This window comes from Dermacentor albipictus, chromosome 4 (assembly GCF_038994185.2).
Source record: "Dermacentor albipictus isolate Rhodes 1998 colony chromosome 4, USDA_Dalb.pri_finalv2, whole genome shotgun sequence".
Lineage (NCBI taxonomy): Eukaryota > Metazoa > Arthropoda > Arachnida > Ixodida > Ixodidae > Dermacentor > Dermacentor albipictus.
In genome coordinates, this window is record NC_091824.1 from 13,045,676 (window position 1) to 13,070,674 (window position 24,999).

Here is a 24,999-nt window from a genome sequence, read left to right on the forward strand (position 1 = left end):
TAAGTGTTCATTTAACAGGAAATAATTCATTAACATGTAAGGGATTGGTCAACGATTGTCAAAAAATTATTTATGACATTTGATTACAGAAATGAAAGTGCTCACAAGCAAGTTGTCCACAAATGAAGCTGTCTTTGTAACTAGAGGTCAAAGGCAGGGCTGTTGTACACAGATGAAAATTAATCTGCTTCTTAATTGTGCTTGCGCTTTCACACTCAACTCTTAGATGTGTTCTCCAATTCCAGAACTTGACTATTTCGAACAGTGAAACACCCCTGTAATAAAGCATAAATCTCAACTTTTAGCAGTTTACCATAATATTTCCATTTTTAGGACTTCTGTGCTACTGTTTGGATAGTGCCAATAATTTTATGCATATTTGATTTGCATTCAGTTTAGCTGTTAATGGATTTCAAAAAGAATACAAATGCTGTTGCCAACCGAGCCCGATTTTTCATACCCGCTCTACTATTTGCATTTACTTACAGTGCTACCACTGTAGAATCGGCATATAACAGAATGAAAAGTTTTTGCAACTTTTTCATCAATTCATCGATGAACTTCACGAATATTTCCATTTGTTTGCGGCATAAATCATTCAAGCTGAAAATGTAGAGCAAATATCTTGTTCACGGCATCCCTCCAGATGATTCTGTGGAACTTGAATAATAAATGTCTTGAGTAATAGAAAACTTCTTTTTTTTAATTACTGTATTTTCCGCTCTGGAAGTTGCACCTTTGTATTAGTTGCACCCCCCTCAAAACGACAGTGACCCCCTCCCCCCCCCCCAAAGAAAACGGACACAAGTCGCACTGGCGTACAAGACGCACCTGCTCATTTGGTAAGCAATTAAAAAAACTAATACCGTGACGTGTCAATTAGTGAATGCGGGTGATGCGCAAGCAATGATATAGATACTCCAGGCGCATTTCTGCCATCATGGTGGCTGCTATGTTCCATATATATTCCAAGTGCGATAACATCGTGCAATGACATCGTGCCCACACGACGTAAGCTATATGTGCAAGTGAAATGGTGCAACGGTGTGCTGCATCGCACACAAGGGAGGAAAGTGGGAAGGCAGTGCGTGAGGGAGGGGGAGGGGGTGGTTTGTATTCTGGTAGCAACCGCTTATTTTTTGCAGCAACATGCGCCGTATCCTAAAAGTGATCTGCAGATGCGATGACTTCGGAGTCGGTCGACTCGCGGTCTGCCTGCCGCTGCTTGCATTGCTGCTTCGTCCTTGCACGGTGCCCAGCAACTTGATCACGAGAAGAACCCGCGGTACCTCTATAGAGTGCACACAACGTGTAGCAACCGCCAGAGGCGGTAAACTCAGTGCACTTTGCGTAGCAATAGCATCCAATCCGATTCTGACGGCAGTTTAAAAAAAAAGAAGTATATAAGCTGCACCGTTCTATAAGACGCACCAACAAAAATTCAGAAATAAAAACGCAACTTATACACTGGAAAATATGGTATATCATCTGTACCTTCTTCAAAAATTATCTTTCACCAAATTTGAGTATGTTTTAGCTGCAAATGTAGTATTTTTCAAATTTTGAGGTCATCAGGTCTGATAATGTGAAATTGAGCTCCTTAATTGATTCAGAGAGCAGTCTGCACACCACATGCTTTGTTAGTTAAGCTCAATTCATTGGTGCGCTTAATCTTAGGTGCATCATTCCAATGCATGAGCTCCTTTGGTTTGTTTATTTTGCTTGCAAGTTAGGGCAAGCAAACAGATAGTTTTTGTCTTGTCACTGGTAAGGAAGATTGACTGTGTACACATGTGAAATTCTTGTATCTTTCAGGTGGTGTGAATCATATGGAACGACATAGCTTCACAGTCACACCATCCGCAACTGTGTCTTGCCTGCACCATGAGTTCTTTATAGAGATGGCATGCAACAGCCTTTTTGGTGCTGGAAGTCCCACCATGATTAGTGCACCTGACTCCAGGAAGATGTTCACACTGAAGAAAGCAGACATTGCCATTTATGACCGAGAAGTAATTATAAGTCTTTATATTCTATCCCATGTTATAAATTGTCCTGTACTAATGTCTAATAAAAGTGTCTCGTTACAGTCATGGTTAAAAACATAATAATTCAGCGCATTGTTGCCTTGGGCCGTGCTAGCTTGTCTTACCTCTGATCGAACACGAAGTAGATAACCACTTCTCATGATGCGACATTTGAATTGGACTTGATTATGCAGTGCTGCATTGGCCTGATCAGGTGCGAGTTTGGGCCATGCATTCTTTGTTAAGACTACTACAGCATTGCTTTACTTTTTTTCCAAACAGGTTGATGCCCTAGTCACTGACCTGCAGCTCTTGACTGAGATGGCACGAGAGTTGCCCAAGGATAGCATCCGTTCATATGAGGCAATGTACACTGCCAATGAGATGGTTAATTGCATTGACATCAATGACAGGTTTGTCAATGTGCATGCTTCTTTTTGGCAATGATACTTTTCTACTGTGTGTGTTATTAAAACGACCCTTCAACAATTCTTGAACATGGCAAGTAAGCCCTCACAGTTTCTGGATAGTACTGTAATGAACACATGAGTGAAAAATCTGGCAGAACCCATGTCATGATGAACATCGACGATAATGCAACTAGCTTTGATGCTATGCAGAAACACGCTGTATTGCCACTACAAAAACACATAAATGAAACGTGTATGCAGCCAGGCTCCTCTCTCTTGCGCTTCCCCCTTGATGTGCTGGACCATCTAGCAGTGCTGTCCCAAAGTCCATGCATGCCATGTGAGTGAATGTATATGTGAATATATGTGAGTGAATCTCTGTATATAATGTATATTCAGATGACTGTCTGAATATATAGTAGTGAACAAAAAGATATGATATTGTTACTTTTAGAAAATTTAGTACCCATATTTCTAAGTGATTAGGTGCGTTGCATTTTCAGTAATGTTTAGCAGGTGTGTACCGCTGCAGCCAAATGGGCAGAGATGGAGAACATTTTGCTTATTGAAAGTGCCATAAAGCTCCAATTTCCACTTTGATCATTTCATTGTGCTTATTCTCATTTACATTTCCGAGTTTTTGTATGAGTGGATGGGTGATAATTTTTTTTTTCTTTTTTCTCCTTTATCTGTTCGGATATATGAAACCTGCAATAGCACCTCAAGCCTTTAACTTGACTATCTTTTCTAATTATCATTAGAATTTCTCTCAGCAGTGTGCATGTATTTTCTCATACAGGTTTATGTATACGGTTTTCTTATATGTATATGGAATACCCAAGATCTATGTACAATGGGTGGGTTTTATGGTGGATATAGCATAAGATGCCAGTTAGCGTTCAAGAGCCTGTTGCCTTAGTCTAGTGGTCTGGCATAACACTGTACCAACTTTCTGAGCAGTTTAACTCGGAGTATCCAGAACGCAAATTTAGGTATGTTTGATAGTGGACTTTGGGCTTGAAGTGAATTCAGAGTGAATATTAATTTTGGGGAAAAATATTTTAGAATGTTGAATAGCTGTTGTGCAAAAATGTGGCTGCAAACTTGTTCATGGGAATTACTGTGTATTGGAATTGATGGCTTGCTCTGTGGAAGAATGAGACTAAAATTTAGTGCATTAGAACTCAATAACTAAATGTCAAAGATACAAAGAAGGTAATGAATAGCAAAGCATGATGCAACTGCCTGTCTACATGTAGGAAATTGAGATGAACACTAAAATGCACCCGCTTCTTTCAATTATAGAGAACAGTCCAGTGCACAGATACATGGCATGTTTCAAGCGCATAAATCACAATTTCCTCGATCGGTCTTTTGGCACTTAGACCTCTGCTACCCTACTTGCCCTCTGCAGGCACTGAATGTGCTAATGCCAATCGAAGGTCTTAAAAAGAAAAACGGTGTTTCCACACTAGCCGCAAAACAATTAGCATTGTTTACTCTACTTACGTCTACATGACCGGTTCTGTCAACAAAGAAAGTGCGATGGCAGCTTATGTTATGCCATCCTTACAGCTGGAGTGCGCTTGTCGGCTGGGATGCACGTTGTCGCCAACAATAGTGAAATTAGTTAGCAATTTTTCAAGTCACATATTTTATCAAAATATAAGACACCATAAAAGTGGGAATTTGTACAGACATTTTATTGACTTAGCAAGTCTTGAATATATTGATGACAACCATCTACAGGTTCGAATAATGTCTGTAGTACTAAACATTTTAACTCAGGCTACTGAAAGAAAAAAAATTGGAGGACGCTTAAGCTTCGCCTTCAAGAGGGGAACGCGAAAGCGTTATTGCACCCCGTTCGCATCGCCCACTCATTCGCTCGGCATGCTCTTGACGAGACGAAGGGGAGAAGCGGGCGAGTGCTGCCCCACCTGTCGGGGCAGCGCCGTACATTGCGAGGAGGAGGTCTTCTGTGTTTGCCGCAAGATGGCTCTGCGTGTGCGCCACGCGCAGATGAAATGTAGCGGAAACCCACTTCGCTACTCGTTTAACTACGACTTCTGTAAATTACATGCTCATAATTACCGACATACACCGCAGTATAACGTTCTACGACATGTTTCTAAGGCAACACCGTATTCACTAGAGGTGCTTTTGTCGCGCTTTGAACCATCGAACTCATGGCTGACTGGTAGCGTCTCCGTCTCACACTCCATAGGCCCTGGTTCGATTCCCACCCACCCCATCTTGCAAGTTGTTTTTATTTATAAATTGCATTCCGTGATTTTTCGCTCATGGCCAACGCCGACAACACCAGCTTTTCTGCAACACAAGCTCCTTAACGCTGTCGCGTTAAAACATGAAGTGACATTGCAGTGGGTCCCAAGACATGCTGCCGTAAAGATGCTAAAATTCAACTGATCCCTTTATTACCAATGGATACACGATGCACATTAAATGTATTAAAGAAGGAATTGTGTATGTCAACCTGGTTTAATGAAAATACTAAGGAATTGATTCTTCATGAAGTGGACCCCCAACTCAAATACCAGCTGGATGTTGAACTTTCAAAAAGTACCAAGGCACTAATTCATCAACTGTGTCTTGGGACAGCATGCACAAAACATTTTTTTGTTGATAAAACTGGCTTCATCCCCGACTTGCTCCTGTGGCAACGACAGTGACGATGTTTGCCATCTACTCCTCAAATGCCCGAAACATGTGTCGCATAGACAGCACCTAGAACAAAAGCTACACTCCATTGATCCTCACCGACTGTTCTCACTCGCTACATTGCTGGGCCCTTGGCCATCGAAAATAATACAGCATAAAGCATTGAACGCATTCTAACATTTTCTTGGGAGACACATGCATCCATAATGAGTACTAGATGTTGCACTGAACAGTGGGACAGTGTAACTGCAACTTGCTTCCATTATTTATATTTATGAGCGCTTGTATATTATGTGTCATACTTTTTTGTATTCTGCACTGAAGCTCACTTTTGACTGTCATATCTCTGCGCATGCATTATTTCATTAGTGTGTATTCCTCATCTGTTTACCTGGCAGACGGCATAGTGACTTCGTGTGTTTGTGACTGCATGTGCGTATGTTGTGGGGTTCTCCGTGTGCTCTTGGGACAAAGGAATGCCAACACAGTAGTGCAAACAATCACAAAGGCATTTATTGCACCTTTCATAGATCAATGCCTGCTAGCCGAGTTGCTATCCACAAAACATGCCGATGGGCGTGCGACAAATCTAGAAGTCCGACTAACCGCGACCGGATAGCGAGCGAATATGTTCGCCCCATGCTGAATCCCAATGCCCGGTCGTTCGCGCATACGGTCACGCGAACGGTGGCGCGTTCCAAGGCAGGCCACGCGAGGCGGTCTCGCAGAAGCATAGGTCGGCGCGCGCATGGGACGTCCACCATGTTCGCCGATCCGCTGGGAAAGAGGAAGCGCCTTGTCTCTCGGCGCCCAAGTAACCCCGCCTGTCGGCGGCGTTAGCAGCGCAACACTCGCGCCATCTCTCGCACTGCGCTTCAACCACTCCGACCGCCGCGTGCGCGGCGAAGCCGCACGGAGACGGGGGCTATGCGGGAAAACAAGATATCAGGGGACGTGCGAGTGTCGCGCATCCCCACATCCCCCAAACCTTAAATCACTTCTTATTCCGGCGAAACATGTGACACGGTCTAACATTAACCCGTGCTTCGCGAACAAGATAGTACATGCAACAGTGGCCGCGCTGAGTAAATGTTCACACGCTGTCCATAGCATGCGAGCCGACATTGTCCTTGTGTACACCGCTGGCGTCCACTGGTCACAGCAGCAGCTTTGCAGACTCGACGGCACGATTCCAGGCCAGGACACCGGAAACAACGACGCAGAAGTCGGTACGAGCAAGCGTCGCTCGCGCTGACGCACCCTGCTGGCAAGAGCCGCCGTAGCTGTTGGTGATCGCCGGCTCTTTTCTCCACCGCCGAGGGTTGCGAGCTGGATACAGGCGGCCGCCGAAGTCGCTGCGCCGAACTTGCCACAGCACCATTACGCGGTGGCTCGATCGTAGTCCGGGGCAGCGGCGCAGACGCTGTGCAGGTGACGGCAAACCAGGGGTGACTCCAATGACGCTGCGTACACTCAACACACTCGGCGAACACTACAGTAGTGCAAGGGACAGGAATTCTGCATGCGCATCGCCCACGTGGTACGATGTTCGACTCGGCTAGCAAAAGATTGGGCAGCTACTCAGATGCTAAGTTCACATGAACGAAGCTCGCTTCCTTGAGTCTAATGAGTAATTTCAATTCGTGCGAGGCTAAATAAAATGAGGAAAGCAACTTGCAACACCTCAATGCCACGGTCCACCAGGTTGTGTCCCTCCACGTGCGACAGGCAGCTTCATAAAGCCTTAGGCCTAAAGTGTCGCTACCCTGACAATATCCGGCACCCAAAAACAACACCCAAAATGAGCGCAAAACAGGCAGCCGCGAGGAGATGTCAGCTCTGTGAGGTGGTCCTACTCCGCTCGGTGCACACAGCATCCGAGTTGACGGCGCCCACCGTCCCAGACGGCGTCGGAGCGCCCGGTGCCAGGCCGCAATACCAGTCACCCGTAGTGGCACCCGTGGCCTGCGGCCACCCGGCTCCCAGAGCCGCAAGATATCAAGATAAAACAAGATATCAGGGGACGCCTTTATTCATTACTTCTCTCCACCTTGCGGGTTTCCACAGAATTACTACATCAAACACTTGCCTTTTCTTCGTGTTGTCGACAAATTTGACTTTGCCTTGCCATCTGCTAGCCGACTGGTTAGCTCAGATGGTAAGCGGGTGCCCCGGAAAGGCAGTGGTCCCGGGTTCGAGTCCCGGACCAGGACGAATTTTTCTTCAACTATGAGGCGTTTCTTTCGAGGAACCTGTATGGGTTTCCTTTGTAGCAATTGCTACGAACGGGTGGATGTCTGAACGGGTGGATGTCTGATATAACAGATTGTTATAAATGTCAAAAGAATTAAGATAAGGCGCGATGGAAAAGAAATGCAAATGAAACACTTGATAAACAACTGCGGTTCCGGTGTCCTGCCCGAGTCAATCGAGGCAAGGTACGCTCCGTGTTAGGCCATACGTGCCAAACCCCCGGAGATGTTTCAAATGCCAACGTTTCGGCCACAGCTCGCAGAGCTGCCGAGGCCGCCAAATGTGTACGAAATGCAGTGCCCACGAACACACCTCTGAAGCTTGTGAGAACTCTCTCCACTGCGTGAACTGTGATGGGGAGCACGCCGCGTACTCGCGGTCCTGTCCATCATGGAAAAACGAAAAAGAAATAGTTACAATCAAAGTTAACGAAAACATATCTTTCAAAGAGGCACACAGGCGGGTAGCGTACCTGCCAAAGAAGAGCTTTGCCGAAGTGGCGCGTCAGGGGGCAGCGTCACAACGGCCTCCGGCGGCTGTCCGACCCACAAACAGTGAGTCGGCAGTTACGCAATCTGCCCCCGTGGCGGTTGCAGCTGGCGCTGCTCCATCAACCGAGGAGAGGGGACCGTCGACCCTGAAGGTGGGCGCAGTCGAGGCTGCCTCAACTTCCCAGGTCCCTTCCAGCGCTGGCAACGGCCGGCGCAGCCAAATCCCCCAGGGAGCCCCATCGACCTCCGGGCTGGTGGGCGCAGGGGTCTTGCCCTCCAAGGCGGGACTCTCTCTGAAAACTTCTCGCTTGCAAGAGCACGTGTCCGGCGCCTAAAGAGCGGCGAGGTTTGCTCGAACGCTCCATAAAGGGCAAAACCGCCGTTGCAGGGCCTCGAAAGAGCTCTGTAACCTAAGGCATCACCTCCCTTTCCGTACACACAGCACTTATTTACATTAAATATGGATACACAAATTATTCAATGGAACATCAGAGGTCTGCTTAGAAACCTTGATGACTTGCAAGAACTCATCCACAAACATAAACCAAAGGTGCTGTGTTTACAGGAAACACACATAAAATCCAAACACACAAACTTCCTCCAAACGTATGTTACGTTTCGCAAAGATAGCGATGATGCCGTCGCATCATCGGGTGGTGTTGTGATTCTCACTCATAAAAGTATAGCCTGTCAACCTTCACAGCTACGAATGCCCCTTGAAGCAGTGGCGGTGTGAGTTGTTCTGCTAAACAAACTCATCACTATTTGCTCGCTTTATATACCCCCACATTACAAGTTAGCTAAACATGGATTTCAGTCCTTTATAGATGAATCGCCAGAACCCTATGTTGTTCTTGGCGACTTCAATGCACACAACTACCTGTAGGGCGACCCTCGTATAGATGCGCAAGGACGTCTTGCTGAACAGTTCCTTTTCTCTTCTGGTGCTTGTCTTCTGAATGAGAAGGAAGCGACATACTATTCTCTTGCAAACAGAACATTTTGTTCAATAGATCTTAGCCTAGTCTCCTCGTCACTACTGTCTGAACTTAAATGGGAAGGTACGAGCAATCCTTACGGGAGCGATCACTTCCCCGTACTGCTAAGAACATCTAAAGAAAATGAATTTCCCCCACAAGCTCCTAGGTGGAAGATAGATACAGCCGACTGGGAGAAATTTCAAACTCTATCTAGCATCTCATGGGCTGATATGTCTTCTCTAGAAATTGATGCCGCTGTGGAGTATTTTACAGCATTCATAATAGATGCCGCATCAAAATGCATATCTGAAGGAAGTGGTTTGGCATGCAGATGGCGGGTCCCGTGGTGGAACGACGAATGTAGGATTGCTCGTAAGAAACAGAACAAAGCGTGGGGGTTGCTACGCGCTTCCACCACTGCAGAGAATCTTATCAATTTTAAGAAAGTAAAATCTCAAGGCAGGAGAAACCGCAGGCAGGCCAGAAGAGAAAGTTGGCAGAACTTTTTATCGAGTATTAACTCGTTTACAGGTGAGGCCGAAGTCTGGAAGAGGGTAAATAGAATTAGAGGTCGACCAACGTACTCACTCCCTCTGGTAAATACACAGGGTGATACAGTGCAAGATCAGGTAGACTCACTTGGGGAGCACTTTGAGAGCGTGTCAAGTCCAACAAATTATTCAGAATCCTTTCTCAAATACAAAAAAATAGAAGAATGTAAGCCACTCATAAGAAAATGTCGAAAGAATGAACCATACAACTGTGCTTTTAGTATTGCCGAGTTCAGAGCTGCCTTGAGATCATGCAAGAGCTCCACACCGGGTTCTGACAGAATCATGTATGAAATGATCAAAAACCTACACAATGGCACCCAAGTTACACTACTCACAATTTTCAACACTATTTGGGCTGTGGGATACTTTCCAACTGCATGGAAAGAAGCAATTGTGGTCCCTGTTTTGAAGCATGGGAAAGACCCATCCCTGGCAGCACGCTATCGCCCGATAGCTCTTACTAGCTGCCTGTGTAAGGTTTTTGAAAAAATGATTAATCGCAGACTCATACATTTCCTTGAAATCAACAATATACTTGATCCCTATCAGTGTGGCTTCAGAGAAGGCCGGTCGACAACAGATCACCTTGTACGCATTGAAGGATATATTCGGATACATTCGGATACATTCGGATATTCGGATACATTCTAAACAACTTTGTTCTCTGCCATGGTGCACCTCGTGAACTGGTGAGCGATCGGGGTGCCATATTCCTCTCGGATGTCCTGCAGTCACTCCTATCTGAATGCCAAATTATTCACCACACTACTACTGCTTATCATCCGCAGACCAATGGCTTAACAGAATCATTCAACAGAACTATTGTTGACATGCTATCAATGTATGTTGCGTCTGACCACTCCAACTGGGATCTTGCACTTTAATACATCATATACGCATATAACACTGCCTCTCAAGCCACTACCAGATTCTCACCATTCTTTCTGCTTTACGGCTGCCATCCCTCCAGCACCTACGATATGGTTCTCCCGTACCGGCCGGACCCTGATGATTGCTCACCTGTTTCTACAGTCGCTCAGTACGCCGAGAAATGCCGACAACTGGCCTGTTCTTTGACGTCTGGTCAACAGTGCTGCCAAAAAGAGCATCGTGACCTCAGCCCACCCCCTCACCCCTTCCCCATCGACTCACTTGTGTGGCTTTGGGTTCTGCCTGTTGCTGCTCCTGGCCTTTCATCTAAGCTCCTCCCGAAGTACCACGGGTCCTACCGTGTGGTTGCGCAACAATCACCAGTTAATTACGGGGTTGAACCCGTATCGCCATCTCCCTATCTGCATCGTCGGGGGTGAGAGACTGTGCATATAAACTGGCTAAAGGCATATTACGATCCGCTCACCTCTTCCTAGGTCGTCAGGATGGCTACTCTTCAATTCTGGGGGTGATTGTGACGAAGATCGGCAGGCTGAAAAGCCCCATTGCCCGTTGCGTGGCTCATAACCAGTTCACTCTCTGGTTGCGCCCTATGTGCTGGTGCTGTGTTTGTCAGTGCTGCTCTACGACCCGAATAAACCCCCTTTACAGGTTGCAGGCGTACACCCGAAAGGGTGTAAACTTTTTTTTCTAGAGTGTTACTTTTCATCTCGGAGGCCGCACGTGGACTTCTTGGCAGTGGCATTAAAATGGCGCAGTGTCTCCAGAAAGAAGCGCGAGAGAGGAGCCGGTTGGTGCATGACGTGTTTCTCAGACTTTGCACGCAGTGACACACCATGCATTTTGAAGACCAAGCACAGGTTTTGCGGAGGTGGCCCTAGATGGCACCCCGCATTCTTAAGGAAGCGTGAAAGAGGAGTCCTGCTGCACTACATGCCTCATAAAGAACCAGTTTAGATGGCAATACGTTGTGTGTCCATATTGATTGACAGCATTACTATTGACAGTCATCATGAGATGGGTTCTGCCCAAATTTTTTTGTGGTAGATTGTACTCTCTCTGTGGCTTTATTAAATCACTTCTGCCCTATGAAGTCATGGGAGCGCACAATGGCTATTGGTTGAGTGAGCGGTGTTTGTTTAGTCACTATGTCTAATCACTGCTATACGGTGTTTGGAAAGCAAAAGTGAAAAAACTTGGATGTCAAGCCTACAATAACGGCCTAAACTTGCAGTTCAAGCTCTACAACACCACTGCGAAACCCACCAAATTTAAGCCACACTCTGAAGTACAAGGGCTTTTTTTTTTTTCAAAGTCCGATCGGTCGTGAAATGAAAAACGCAGCGAAAATCAAAACGGTTTTATTCTGAACAGTTAGATGCACTTTTTAGCTTCTTTTTTTTTTATTGCGATACAGACTTGCCCTTAAGGCATAATTCTTGGAGCGTATGTGTGTATTATATGTGTGCTGTGAGGCCTGTGTTGTGTATGAATTGAAGCAGCGTTTTGTGGAATCTGTTGTCATGTATCCAGCGGTCATAGCTGGTGATTGCACTTTTTAGCTGCTCCTCTACATAGTCGCCGTTCCGATTGAGACATTTGTCATAGCGTGGTACCAACTTGCCTATATCCTCATCATAGAAGGCAGCTGGGTATGTTTTTAGTCAATTTTGTATGCTTGTCTGCAGCTCATTGAGTCAAACTCCTGTCCTCCTAGCCACCATTTCATGTGAGGAGAGAGATGGTAATCAGAGGGAGCCAAGTCCGGGCTGTACTCTGTATCTACTTGCAGAACAAGATCATTGGTTGACCTCCCCTTCCTTTGCATCCTTCCCTACCCACTTGCATCATGAATGTCTGTGTGTCCTGCTTAAAAGTTCCTGCACCATTTCCCCACTTCGCTGTCACTTGTGAAAGTTGTACCGTACACATTACTAATTCTTCGATGAATTTCACCTGCATTGCGCCCCTCAGCATGCAGAAATCGAATGATAGCATTCACTTCACACTTAGTGGGAAACTCTATTTACGAGACATGTTTACATGCTCACTGCGTGCTCAGAATTGACAACTGCGACCTCACGCAAGACACTACGCAACACATCTGCACACAGCGTCATTGGATTTTCACTGATTTCATTTTGCAACTGATTGGACCTTGAAAAAAATATAACCCTTGTATATCCAGCATGCAAATGCCAATAAATCTGCACAGAATGGCCATTTTAAAATTATCATTGCAGAAGAAGTTATCTCACTTGCTTTTTACACAGCAAGTAACAGAAGATAAAAAAAAGCTCAGCATTTCTTCTTGTGCAACTGTCAGCTATAGATTGCAATAAGTTCTGTTTGTCTAATGTCATTTGGTTCCCAATATTCAAACCCAATCTTCAAAAGTCTATGACTGTAGTTTCTTCTTGAAACTTTGCTTTAATGTGCATACTTTTTGGAATCTGCTTATTTTAATTCCATAGAAGCATGTCTATGAAAATTGCAAGGTCAAATTGTTCATGTATATGTGAACTTTATAATATTTCTGGCAACACTTGAGCTCTTTTGAAGCAGGACATAGATGTATAAAGGAAGAAATGTGAAGCACAAATGCTGCCAAAAATAGCTACAGATAATAGGAAAAATGCCATTTTGTGAATGCTGTACATTGACGAAACCAAAGTAAAATCAAGAATACATTCTATACTGTGTGGTTAGACACCAGTCTATTTCAAGCTCAATAGACAACACAAACAAAAATGGAATAGATGAACCAGACCACTCGTATTGCATTGTCGTTTGTTTTGAAATTTTTCATAATACAGGGTCCCTCTTTATAACGAAGTCAGCAGGATGGCGAAAAAATTTGTTATAAGTGGTAATTCGATATACAAGTCACCACTCGAGAAAAGCTAAAGCAGTTGAGCTTTAATTGCTCCACAACTGCGAGGAAGTTAAGATGCAATGTATTCAGTGAAGCAAAACTTTATTCAGGGGCAAAAAAGGCAGTGAGCTTTGACTGTTTAAAGTTCTTACTGTGTGCGAGTGACCCCTGCTCTAATTTGACCAAGCAATGCATGAGGCCGTGGCTGCGGCCCATGCATTCAGCCGTATTTTGTAGCAGGCGTAGGTACTCCTGTGCCTGCACCATAGTTGGCCCTTCACGTGGCTCTTCGTCTGCCGGCTCTTTGTCCTCGTCGGGGCCCCCAACAGTGTCAATTAGTATCTCTCCGTATCCATCACTGGGATGACCACAGGAGCAGTAGCGTCAGCTCGAAGTCTCGAAGTCGCCTTCACCTCTTAGCCAGCAATTTTATGAACAGCCTCATAAGATTACTGCAAGTACGGTCATCGTTAGGCTGGTTATCATCAGGGCGGTTGACGACAGCGCGGGAAAAGTCGACGCGCACAAAGCAGTTGGTAACCTTCAAAGGTGCGAGTTCTTTCCATGAAAAGTTCAGCAAATGGATCACTCCAAGCAAATCAACGTTGGATCTCTTGCTGGTGTCGTACACTGTGAGCATGCGCTCCAAAAAAGCCTTGCAATACAGCTTCCGGGTGGTCTCAATGATGCCCTGATCCATCAGTTGCAGTACCACTGTTGTGCTTGCAAGCAAAAATTTCTCAATGATCACCTTGAGGTTGTCGATCTTCCCATGGCTCGGACAAGTGTCAATTATGAAAAGCACTTGCCGATTATTTGCGTTGAACCGCCTGTCCAGAAAGTGCACATAGTCTCCAAAATAGCAGCAGTCGTCCATGCTCGCTTGTTACTTCCGTAGATGTATTCGTTGAGAATGGTTGCATTTCGGAAGCATTTCAGCTCCTTTGCCTTCCCCAATATCTACAAGAGGAGCTTGTCCTCGCCTGTTCCATTGGCACCAAACATCACCGTGACATGCTCCTTTCTCTGTTTTCCTCTGGATGAGGATCCTCCAATGGTAGGGAACATGCGATTCAGTAGCATCTTGTAGAAAAATGCAGCCTTATCTAGGTTGTAGATGTCTTTGTCTGCATATTTTTCAAGTAGAGCTTGGAGCTGATGTTGGCGCCATACGTCTACAGTGTCGCAATTCACGGCTGTGTTTTCGACAACAATCGACTTTGAGGTCACGCCTTGTCGTTTCTTGAACTGCACAAGCCAGCGATTGCAGCACTTGAAATCTTTATGGCCCACTTGGAGGGTGAGAGCTTTGGCTTTTGCAGTAAGTGCAGGTCCATGTACGTGGAGATTTGCACTCTTGGTGTTCTTCATCCACTGTAGAAGTGCAGCTTCCACTTCAGTGCATTTCGAATTGTGATTCCTCTTTTTGTTCATTGAGAAGCTCATTTCAAAGCCGTTCAGCACAGCTTCCTTGTTTTTCAATACGGTTCATAAAGTAAAAGGTGGTATGTCAAATTTCTTCACGATGTCAGTTTTCTGCCGGCTGCCTTTTTCCACTTCTTTTATCAGCAGAACTTTCTGCTTCAAAGTCAGACACTTTCACCCGGAGACTGTCGAAGCCATTTATCACTGTGGACCACAAAAGCACATGCGAGGCACGCCTAACAAAGTGCTCCGAATAACATGCAATCACATGGCCTGCAGCTTGGATCAAAACGCACACGCCGTCAGTGCCAAAGTGACTGAATGCGGCGGGTGACGCTGAAGGCAGAAGCTTCAAAATGTTCTCAGGGCATCTGCTTTCCTCGTCAGTGCTCACTGGTGATGGCGATGGTTGCAATGGCAGGCTTGGTATCGGCTTCACTTGTAGGGGAAGAAAGGCAATCGGAGTTGTGGAGACCAAGAAGCAGGAACCGCACAAGGGCACCCATTGGTGGAAGTTTGTGCTCGGAAGGGCAGGCCGAAAGAGGGCAGCTTTGGAGGAGCAGCGACGTCGAAAGTGGCAGCGAGGAGGCGAGCAGTTGACATGAAGGCGAGTGAGAGGAGTGACTGGTGTCCAAATGGCTTGCAGACTGGAGAGCGAATGAGGAGGGGTCGGCAGTGGCTGCTTTTATAGGGGGTTTGTAGAGGTCACGGAAGAGTACGAGACTATTGCGCTGGAAAGCACCACAAATGCCGTGGCTCAAGTCAGAGGTTGTGTTTGTAGTGCTCAAAAAACGATTAGCTGCTCATTGTGGGTATGCAGTGTGATCATGAAAACTTGACGGTTTTGCAGTAGGAGCTTTGTATGATCACTGGGCAATTTTTTCCAGAGGTGTGTAGCCATGAAGTTTGCAAAACGACAGTTTTTCTATGCACTGTTGTTGACGACACTGTGCTAATTCTATGGTTCGAATGTCGGTGTTTGGGCACCGTCATGTCCGCGCTATTGACGAATGTATGGGAACAAATGACCCTACCGCGGATTTAGACCGTTTGTCTAAAGTCGGATGGCGCGAATCGAGCATGACCAGCTCGAGAAAATCGCTGGGGAAACACCAGCTTGCGTTGACCTGCCATGTTGACACCCTGAAAATTTCTAGGCTGGCTTTCCTAAAGTCGTCTTCCCTATTTGTTAATGTAGCTCCTTGCTTTGAACATGGCACTTATACATCGCTTTTTGGCATCCAAGAGACCACACCGGCACTGCAGAGCATCAAGAAAACTTTATTTTCGTGTGGATTCTGTTACAAAGGACACCAGCGATGCAATTACAACTGAGATTAACAGTTTGGATGTGCTGCCCCATGGAATTTGACAGCTTCTTATCACTCCGCAGTAAACAGCTGGGAGCATTCGGCACTCGCTTGGCACCCATTACTAGTCAGTCATTGGTCGGGGGTTTGGTACTTTTGACGCCTGTTCTGTGCCTGCATAGACTAATTCATTGGCGGTATTCATTTGACACTGCATGCACAAAAGGGTTGCCGCCGCTCATAGGTGGCGATGCCTCCACTCGCCACTTTGCTTTTAGAGGGTCAAGCTCCTCGTGCGTTTCAAGTAATGCAGCTTAAGATGCATGCGTTTCGGTCGTGACTGGAATAAATTTCGAATAAAGCGATATTTTGAGTGAAGCAATTTTGTCATAATGAGGGATTGCTGTATATCTGTGGAGTGAAATTGCAATTTTGTCATCCGCCTGACAGTAGCTGAAGTTACAAAGAAAAGAAAAGAAGTCTGTTAATTCAGCTTCACTCTGCAATCTGCTAGCTTCCTTGTTAGCTGAGATGGTAGAGCAAACATCTCAGAAATGCAATAGTCTCAGTTTGGATGGGATGATCTTTTCTTCATATTCAAAGCTGGATTTTCTGAGAAGCGTGCATAGAGGGTTTCCTTCTTAGCTTTAGCTACATTTTCCCTTCATGATTCTTCATCACCTTACGAACTTCAACAGAACTTATTCACAATATACAGTTAAACCTTCATATAGTGAACTTGAAGGGACCCTGAAATGATTTTTACGATTTTCTACAAATGTACTGAGTCATTAGAGTAGGTCCTTTTGATCATTAATTGACGCATGTGAGTGCTCCGCGTAAAGCATGTAATTTATTATAAAGTTTTAAAAATGCACATCGCTGCCGATCGCAGCACACTGCTCGGCGGAATTTTATGCTACCCTTGCCCATATGACGGAAATCACCCATATGACGTCAGTGGGGCGAGCTATCCGATTGGCTGACCAGGGCGCGTGATTGATAATTTTTCCAACTTTATGGTAAACAAATGATGTTCGTAATAGTTGGAATGTTAGTTAATTTGCTTTTATAAAAAGAAAGTAAGATAAAGAGAATGCACAAGAACAATTTTTCAGTACACTTAAGCACTTCCGGCACACAAGTGTCTGCTTGTGTTACAACGTGCTCCGGCTTTGACGAGAGCTCCGCCATCAGTGTCAGTCTGTCTTTTCGCGAGCGCTATGATTCGACTTTGTTGCAGTGTGGACTGCAAACGTAGCGACTGGCAATATGTCAAGCTGTTAAATCGTGTCCCTCTGCAAGCCAGTAGACGAGCAGACTGGATGCAGTACATCGGACTGCCGCTATCCGATCGGCGCCCGGATTTGCATGATTGCGGCCGTCACTTTACACCGGCAGATTACTAACGCAGTAGCGTTTTGCGAGTCCGTTATTAGGGCAAACGCAAGCGCAAGGGGATGGCCTGGCCATATCCTCTTGCGTGTCATTTCAAGGGATGAACAGAAGTGCAAATGTTTAATGACTGCATGGTGCAGCCACCAGGTGGCTGCATGGTGGCATAGAGCTCAACTACACACAGTAACAGTAACAAAATGTATTCTTTGCTGCTGGTGCAAATTTTTCGCAGGAGTGTAATCGTTAACATGTTTTTGTAAATGTTTAAGATGTTTTACTCTTGGTTAGAGCAATATTAGCTCTTTATTTGGCTGGTTAAGCTCTGCGCCAACGGGTGGCTGGACCGTGGAGACCGATCAGGCAGCTCACGTACGTCTACGCTAATGTTCCTTCATCAGCTTGAGTTTATGCCTCCACCGTTCCGTCGAAGCGTTCAGCTAGTGTGTGATTTCCGGAATACCTGACACGTTCGGCGCTACGACAGAATGCTTGCAACGCACGCTGCTTCGATAGCTCTCACTTGGGGTCGATGGCCAAGCGGCGAGCGGAGAAGTTTTGTGCGGGCAGAGGCGGACTCCAAAACAACCGGAAGTGGACGATGTGACGTCGCATCGTAACCCAGAACCAGTGAACGCGGAGCTTAGCCCTGATCGCTCGGCGAACGAGTTGAGGAGAAAAAGCATGGCTAGGGACGAGGGTAACTTGTAATCGCTTGTAGCTCCATTAATACATAACGCTTCACTTAAATTGTGGCGCGAATGTTCTATTTAAGCTGTACCCTACGCGTCTACAAAATTGGTCCAAACCGTTTCAGGAGCCCTTTTAATATAATGGAATTCTTTATGTAACAAAGTATTGAACTTTTTATAGCTTCTTGTGCATAGAGCATTATATATTTTAAACCTCAATATAATTATGTATGTTTATGCACAATTTCGATATAATGTAATTTAAAGGATCATCTAGGTAATATTGACGTAAAGGAATATCGAGGCAATGGATGCAGATCTCCCATGGACGAAGATCATCAAATATTTGAATTAAATGTAGCTACTTGCAAAAGCACCTCTCAATTTGCAGGTCGCTTGGCAAAAAGCGATTGCTGAAACCCGCTGGCTGTTATGTGCTGTATTAAGTCCAAGTGCTACAAGATCCTATCTCGCCTCACTTACCGTATGCTGTGGGTGCAAGGGTGAGCCGAAAGATATGGCACTTTGACGCATGCTGTCTTTTTGCACAAGCAAGAAGGGAGGTGGCAAGTGGGTATGCATCTTCTCCTCTAGCCCAGCTGTAGCTGCCAAGGCTATCAGCGTGACTGAGTGCATGCACTACCTGCATGCCTTGTCTTGGAGCTAATCTGTGGCAGGTGTAAATGCTCAGCAAGCCGAGGCAGCCGTGACTTAATCTGCACTGTCTTCTTGTTAGTTTAGTGCTGGAAGTCATGTAATCTCTAGTTTACAGATGCATTGAAGTGAGGCGCAGATGAAGCGTTCGCTTGCCTCTGCCTGCGCTCTTCATGATGTGGGGCTAAACATTTCTACAGAATTACTTGTCTGGGGGGAAAAATTGATAGCATGATAGCATCGTCCCACTGTGAGCAACATTATCAGCTCTGGCAGTGAAGTGGATGCAAAAGCTTCAAATTGTTAGCTCCATACTGCCGACATGAAGATTCGTCGACACGGCACGAAACTGTACCTCTGGTTGCTGACTCTCAATTTGAGCGAATTTTTTTACATTGAAATTAGTTTTTTATGATTGCCCAATAATTCTGAGAATTTTACAGGCCCTTCCAGTGTAACAAAAATTTATTGGTGATTGTGCTTGTTTGCATAAAGAGTAATTAAAGAAATTAAGATGAAAGTAAGTAATTAAGACGAAAAAAGGTACATATTAAGACGAAATTAAATAATTAAGAAGAAAGAGGTACATATGCACACATGCAGGCACTGCTTCCAATAATTTATTCTTGCAATCCTGTTGCTACTTTATACACAACCGACATCAACTTAATCTGAGCAAATCGGTGCGTAGAACTGAAAAATATACGCAAAGGCTTGAAAACCTATCAGTTCTAAGTAATCCATGACATCCAGAAAATCAAATTCTTTTGCTGTTAGTGCGATAGATAGCATGCTTACACTCATTTGATTAAGTTTTTCTATCTCTTTGCTTCGATAATCACTCTTGTGAGCTGATTCTAGCTTCAGCCAACTATTCTGTAGGTGCGAAACAATGGATCACACAAGCAAGAAGGGAGGGGGCACAAGAAATTGAATTTCAGTTTAAATAAATTTATTTTAACAAATTAAAGTGCCAGTCTTACCAACTTCATTATATTGAGGTTTCACTGTGTGTGCAGTAATTAGGCCTGCAGAGAATGATGTCAGAAAGGGATGAAGTGATTGTGCTATATAAAATGCACTACTGGGTGACTTGAGGGATTATTGAATCTATTAATTATGGAACCTCGTGAGCCCTCGAGTGCTGTGAAATTGTGGGGTGGATGAGTACTAATGACAATGATCAGTCAGATAGCCACCTTACAGCATAGACATGTGCCCGGTGTTCTCTCAAGCAATCATTTATACCTATGTCGCACAAAAAATGACATTAGAGGGTTTTAGCAGTGCCGTATTACAGTACGGTAAGTGTGGTATACAGTATGGTAATACCGTTCCGTACCAACCTACCGCGATGACTAAAAACGTTTTAGCTGCGTGTGCCGCTTGATGCATACGGTAACGTGATAATGATAGTGGCTAACATTGGGGCCTTGCAAAATGCAATAACAATGTGCTGAGCACGAAATATTCATTTTGGCAAATAATAAAAAGGTTTAGCTTGTCCACACACGCATTATTCTTTACGGAAGTGCCGGGTTATGGCAAACATAGACAGTCACAAGGCTGGTAGCAACCCCTTGTGACATTCTTTAAAACTAATGGTAGCGCTAAAAAGGAACGGACACACGAAGAAGAGACGACACCACGACGAAGAAACGCTACTGATAACTGGTTTATTTTTCGCAAGAATTCTATATTTAAAAGAATCGCAACACATGCGCACAACCGAACTACACCAGCCTTCTTTATCGCCATATCAAAAACAATGTCATGCACGCGAAGCGAGATGATAAAACTCCCGAGCAGCAAGAAGTGACACTTTGTCCTGCAACACGTGAAACATATTTTTGTTACATAGGTGTTGTTGTCTAAGCAACATATAAATATAGGAGTACTTGTTGTCAGTTGCACCGCTGCCAGCACTTTACACCAGCAGACAAGTAGAATATAGTTTGTTACTGCCATAAAAACTCTGTATCCTCTCTAAGTAAACTCTGCATCACTTGATGGTACCACCAACCTGAAGTTCTTTTTTGGTGCCAGTTTTTATTTTCTGTTTTTCCTTTAGATGATTTTCGCTTTTCTTAATATTATTGTTTTCTCATTTGGCCATAGTACACTACACGCTTGTTAGAAGGGTACGGCTGCAAGTTCAGTTCAGCCAAAGCTTTCTCCCAGTTAGAAGGGCTGTCTTGCTGCTACTTCGTCGTGTCACAGCAGGTGAATTAATGTTAAGCTATCGAAATAAGTCTTTACACAAATTACTTTCCACATAGGAACACCCTTTTATGGTGAAAGCTATCAATGTGATGCTTAAAGACCTACCAGCAACTATTAATGCAATTAGCAATGGCCTTAGTCCTATCATCGTAACAAATGCACACGAAACTTGAGCATGCACAGTGTGGACTCTGTAGCTGACACCAACTTCTCACTGTTTTGGCTTGGGGCAGCTCGGCTCGCGTAACACAGTGCCAGCCGAGCCTTACCGACTCCTTACCGTCTAGTATGCCATAAGGAAAGTAATTCCATACGGTAAAGTTCGCACATGCGCTGTCCTCGACCGGTACGGTATTACCACACTTACCATACGGTAACTTGGCACTGCTAAAACTCTCTATTCATTAGTTATTGCTTTAAGTTCAGAAATATTTATTGATTTTTTTTCATTGAGGAGTTGCATATAGCAGTGGCACATACCCAATGACCCAAGTTCCCGTCAAAGAGATTCATTGAAAAACAGCACATACGCATTGTCCCAATAATCTAAGTTGGCGGGAAAATGTTTAGACAGGAAGTTCCCTGGAAGTGCATGAAGTTCCCAAAGAAAGCTAATTGCATTAATAGTTGCTGGTAGGTCTTTAAGCATCACATTGATAGCTTTCACCATAAAAGGGTGTTCCTATGTGGAAAGTAACCTGTGTAAAGACTCATTTCGATAGCTGTTTGTTAAAAAATAAATGTCTTGTTTCTCAGCAGCTGGCTTCAGTGCCACTCATTAATTTTGTGTTCTCAGTGAAAGAAGAGAGTCAGTCGAAGTTAAGCATTGTGCTTTTTGTGCTTTTCATTCTCGTCTTGCATCTTTATAGTGCTAAGTAGATGTGTCTTATTGCTGAAATTGATGAGCCACTTAGCAATGTGAGCTTTTCTCATTTTTACATTTCTTTAGCCACAACAAACCTCTGAAGTGAATGAAGTGTTTATTTCATTTCCTAGATGCAATTACACTTTAAAGGTGCTATGTGTGTAATTATATATTGGACAAGTCGTGAAAGGGGTCGCAAGAGTAATCTTGAGCGAGGTTTCTTGCAGTCTGGAGTACTCATAACAATATCATGCACGCAGTGTGTATCCACACTGTGAACATGATACTTATGCTGCTTATGCTAAAATTGGTCATTTCTCAGTGTGTTTGCAATCCAGCACTCTAGGATGAGCGTATTCATTTTCACTATGCATGAGCCTTCTTATGCAGCAAATGATTACAGTCATTGGGCAAGCACATTCTCTGCACCTTGAAAAGCCTATAAACACTGTTACTACCAATGATGTCAGTTTTCCTTGGACTTTGCATATTTTCTGAGCAAAAACCCTGTACTACAACTGACAGTTAGCAATAAACTGTACACAGCCACCGCTAGCCATGCATTTCGGTTCCACTCAAGAACACTAATGGATGGAGGGGTACATGTGATTGGTTGCACCGTCTGGTTTCGGTTGCATGGACTGCTCGCGGCAAAGCATCTATTGCTTTGCTCTTCCATGCTAAAATGTGCCTCCAGTGATTTGAGTTTCAGAAATAATTATGTTGTAAAGAAGCATCTCATTACTACAAGTTCATGTTGTATTAATTGCTGAGACATTCTTCACTTGCTCACTTTTGACTTATTCCGAGTTGACTCTATGCTTTTCTTGAAAACAGGGGTTCGCTGAAAGCAGCCAAGGAAATAGCCGACCGGTTTTTTGGTCAACGCAACGCAGAAAGCCAACACACCATAGCGGCTATAGGAAACTGCCATATTGACACAGCCTGGCTATGGCCCTATGCTGAGACCAGACGAAAGTGTGCTCGAAGCTTTGCGTCTGCACTTCTGCTGATGGAGAAGTTCCCAGAATACACATTTGCCTGCTCACAGGTTGTTGGCTTTGTTTGACCGTGTTATTCTGTGACAGTAACAGTGTTTGCTGACCCAATCAGGATTGGGCAATGATAGGTTGGATACCTTGGAATGTTAGCCACACTAGGCACTAACAACATGGATAATTAGTATTGTGCACACTGCTGTTACATTGTAGCTTCTCTGGTGCCTCTTAATTCTGCCTGTTGGAAATTTAGTTTGGGTAAATTTCTTGAATCTTTAGCATCATAAAAATATGCAGTAGCAAAACAGATTAACGGCTCTAATTTTTTGCAAATATTGTTGCGTCCTCAAATGTGGGCTGCATGCCTGACCTCCTGAACAACTCGTGTATGGAAACAAAATCCTTTATTTAATTTGAAGTCACCTAATAATGAAAACGGCGCACTAATAAGAGAAGAAAGTTAGGCTTACAGTGCAGGAAGTGAATAGACTTAGAATGAAATCAACTTGCCCACCAGCAGCAAGCCTGACATAGATGAGCAAAGCAAATCTAAGTCTTGTTGAATAAATTAATTTTGCATATTTTTAAATGGCCATGGTAAATAAAATTTGCCACCCTGTGTGTTTCTCTAAGGGTGCTTACTGAGGTGTCATAGCAACATCATTTTTCTCCGGTTTGCTAGCCTAATAAGATATCTATTATCTGTATGATCTAATAGATAATAAGATATTATTATTTATATTAATATATGCAGGAGACTAAGGTAATCTTCAATAGCTGGGCAAGAGGATGAGAATTTGTGATTGGCAGTTAGTGCCTAGAATTTGGGCAAGCGTGCATAGATCTGGGCGAATTAATATCAACAATTAACTAATAAATTAGTATCAACAGCACATGTATTCTTTACTGTACTTGGTATGTCTGGTCAAATGGATGCTTTATATTTAGATTTCATCAACGCTTCCGATAAGGTTCCTCATGGTAAATTATTATACGTATTAGAGCACTTGGTACTTCCCTATAGTGTTATCAAATGGATTTTGACTTAAAAAATAGACAAAAGCTTGTTCAGATTCAGAATTCTTCTTCCAATGTATATCCTTTGCTGTCTGGAGTTCCAAAAGACACAGTTTTGGGGCCTTTGTTATATTTAATTTATGTATATGATTTAGTTGATGTTGTACAAGATGTTATTTCAGTTATACTTTATCTGGATGACTGTTGTTTTCAAAAAGATATGTTGCATAGTGCACCACATGTCTTTGTGCTCGGCACAAGTGGTGTGAGATGTACAGTATGAAGTTAAGTAGGGGAAAAAAACGTCTTTTTTAAGTAAGGGGAAAAAACATTTACTAGAAAGTAAGATCCCAACACATTCACTTATTACTTTCAAAATCACACTATTTTTGAGGTTGATCGATGCAGATATCTCTGTGTAATTTTGAACAATAGATTATCATGGTACATTGCAAATATCTGTGCTTCATCTTTAAAAAAATAGTTTTTTAGAGTGAAAGCTTAGGAATGCTGCTTAAGTAAGCTCTAAGATTTTAGTGTATAATTACTGCAAAATATATTTTGGAGCTCGAGCATATACAAATGAAATCTGTAAGGTTCATTTTTGGAAAATAAAGAACATTAGATTCTTCCTTATGACTCATGAGGACAAACAGTATTGCCACATTGGAAATATGCAGGAAAATGACTGATATTGTTGTACAACAATCTTTCAGGAAAGATTGTATTAAATCTTTTGAATTGTGTGAAGCCTTCTACTACAAAGAATACAAGACATACAATTGAACGTTCACTGACACCAATTTTCAGAAGAAATAATTTCTCTGAGCAAAGTTTTTTTCCTATGACTGTGAAAGAGTGGAACAAATTACTAAACAATTTTCTGCAAGAGTTACAATCTTTCTTCAGTTGGGGGAGAAATAATTATGAAATTTGTTTATGTTACAAAATTATTAATCCTACGTTTGTCTATCCCTGTGCTTTATTTAATCAGTATTGTAAGTATTATGTTGTGTATTTTGCACTTTTATGTTTACGTTCATTTGTGGGATATCTTTTGTTTCGCAAAGTTTATGTATGCCCCTCCTGCTAGAGCCAAAGAATTGGCCTTGAGTATGTATAAATAACCAAAAATAAATCACAGGCGACCATGGTAATGAAAAGGACATTTACAGAAAATAAAAAATGGGTTGGAGTGCATATGACATAAAATAAAAATAGGTTGAGTGCATATGAGGGGGGGACCCAGAAAAAAGT

At 43.7% G+C, this 24,999-nt stretch overlaps 1 protein-coding gene across 1 annotated transcript in view; it reads left to right on the plus strand.

Moving 5' to 3' along the window:
- The window catches only part of LOC135917090 (alpha-mannosidase 2C1-like), a 232,906-nt gene that overhangs the window by 29,644 nt on the left and 178,263 nt on the right, over positions 1-24,999 (plus strand). The window contains exons 3-5 of the mRNA XM_065450585.2: positions 1,816-2,012; positions 2,310-2,440; positions 22,565-22,778. Coding sequence (XP_065306657.2) covers positions 1,816-2,012; positions 2,310-2,440; positions 22,565-22,778 — 542 coding nt within the window. The remainder of the gene's footprint in view (positions 1-1,815; positions 2,013-2,309; positions 2,441-22,564; positions 22,779-24,999) is intronic.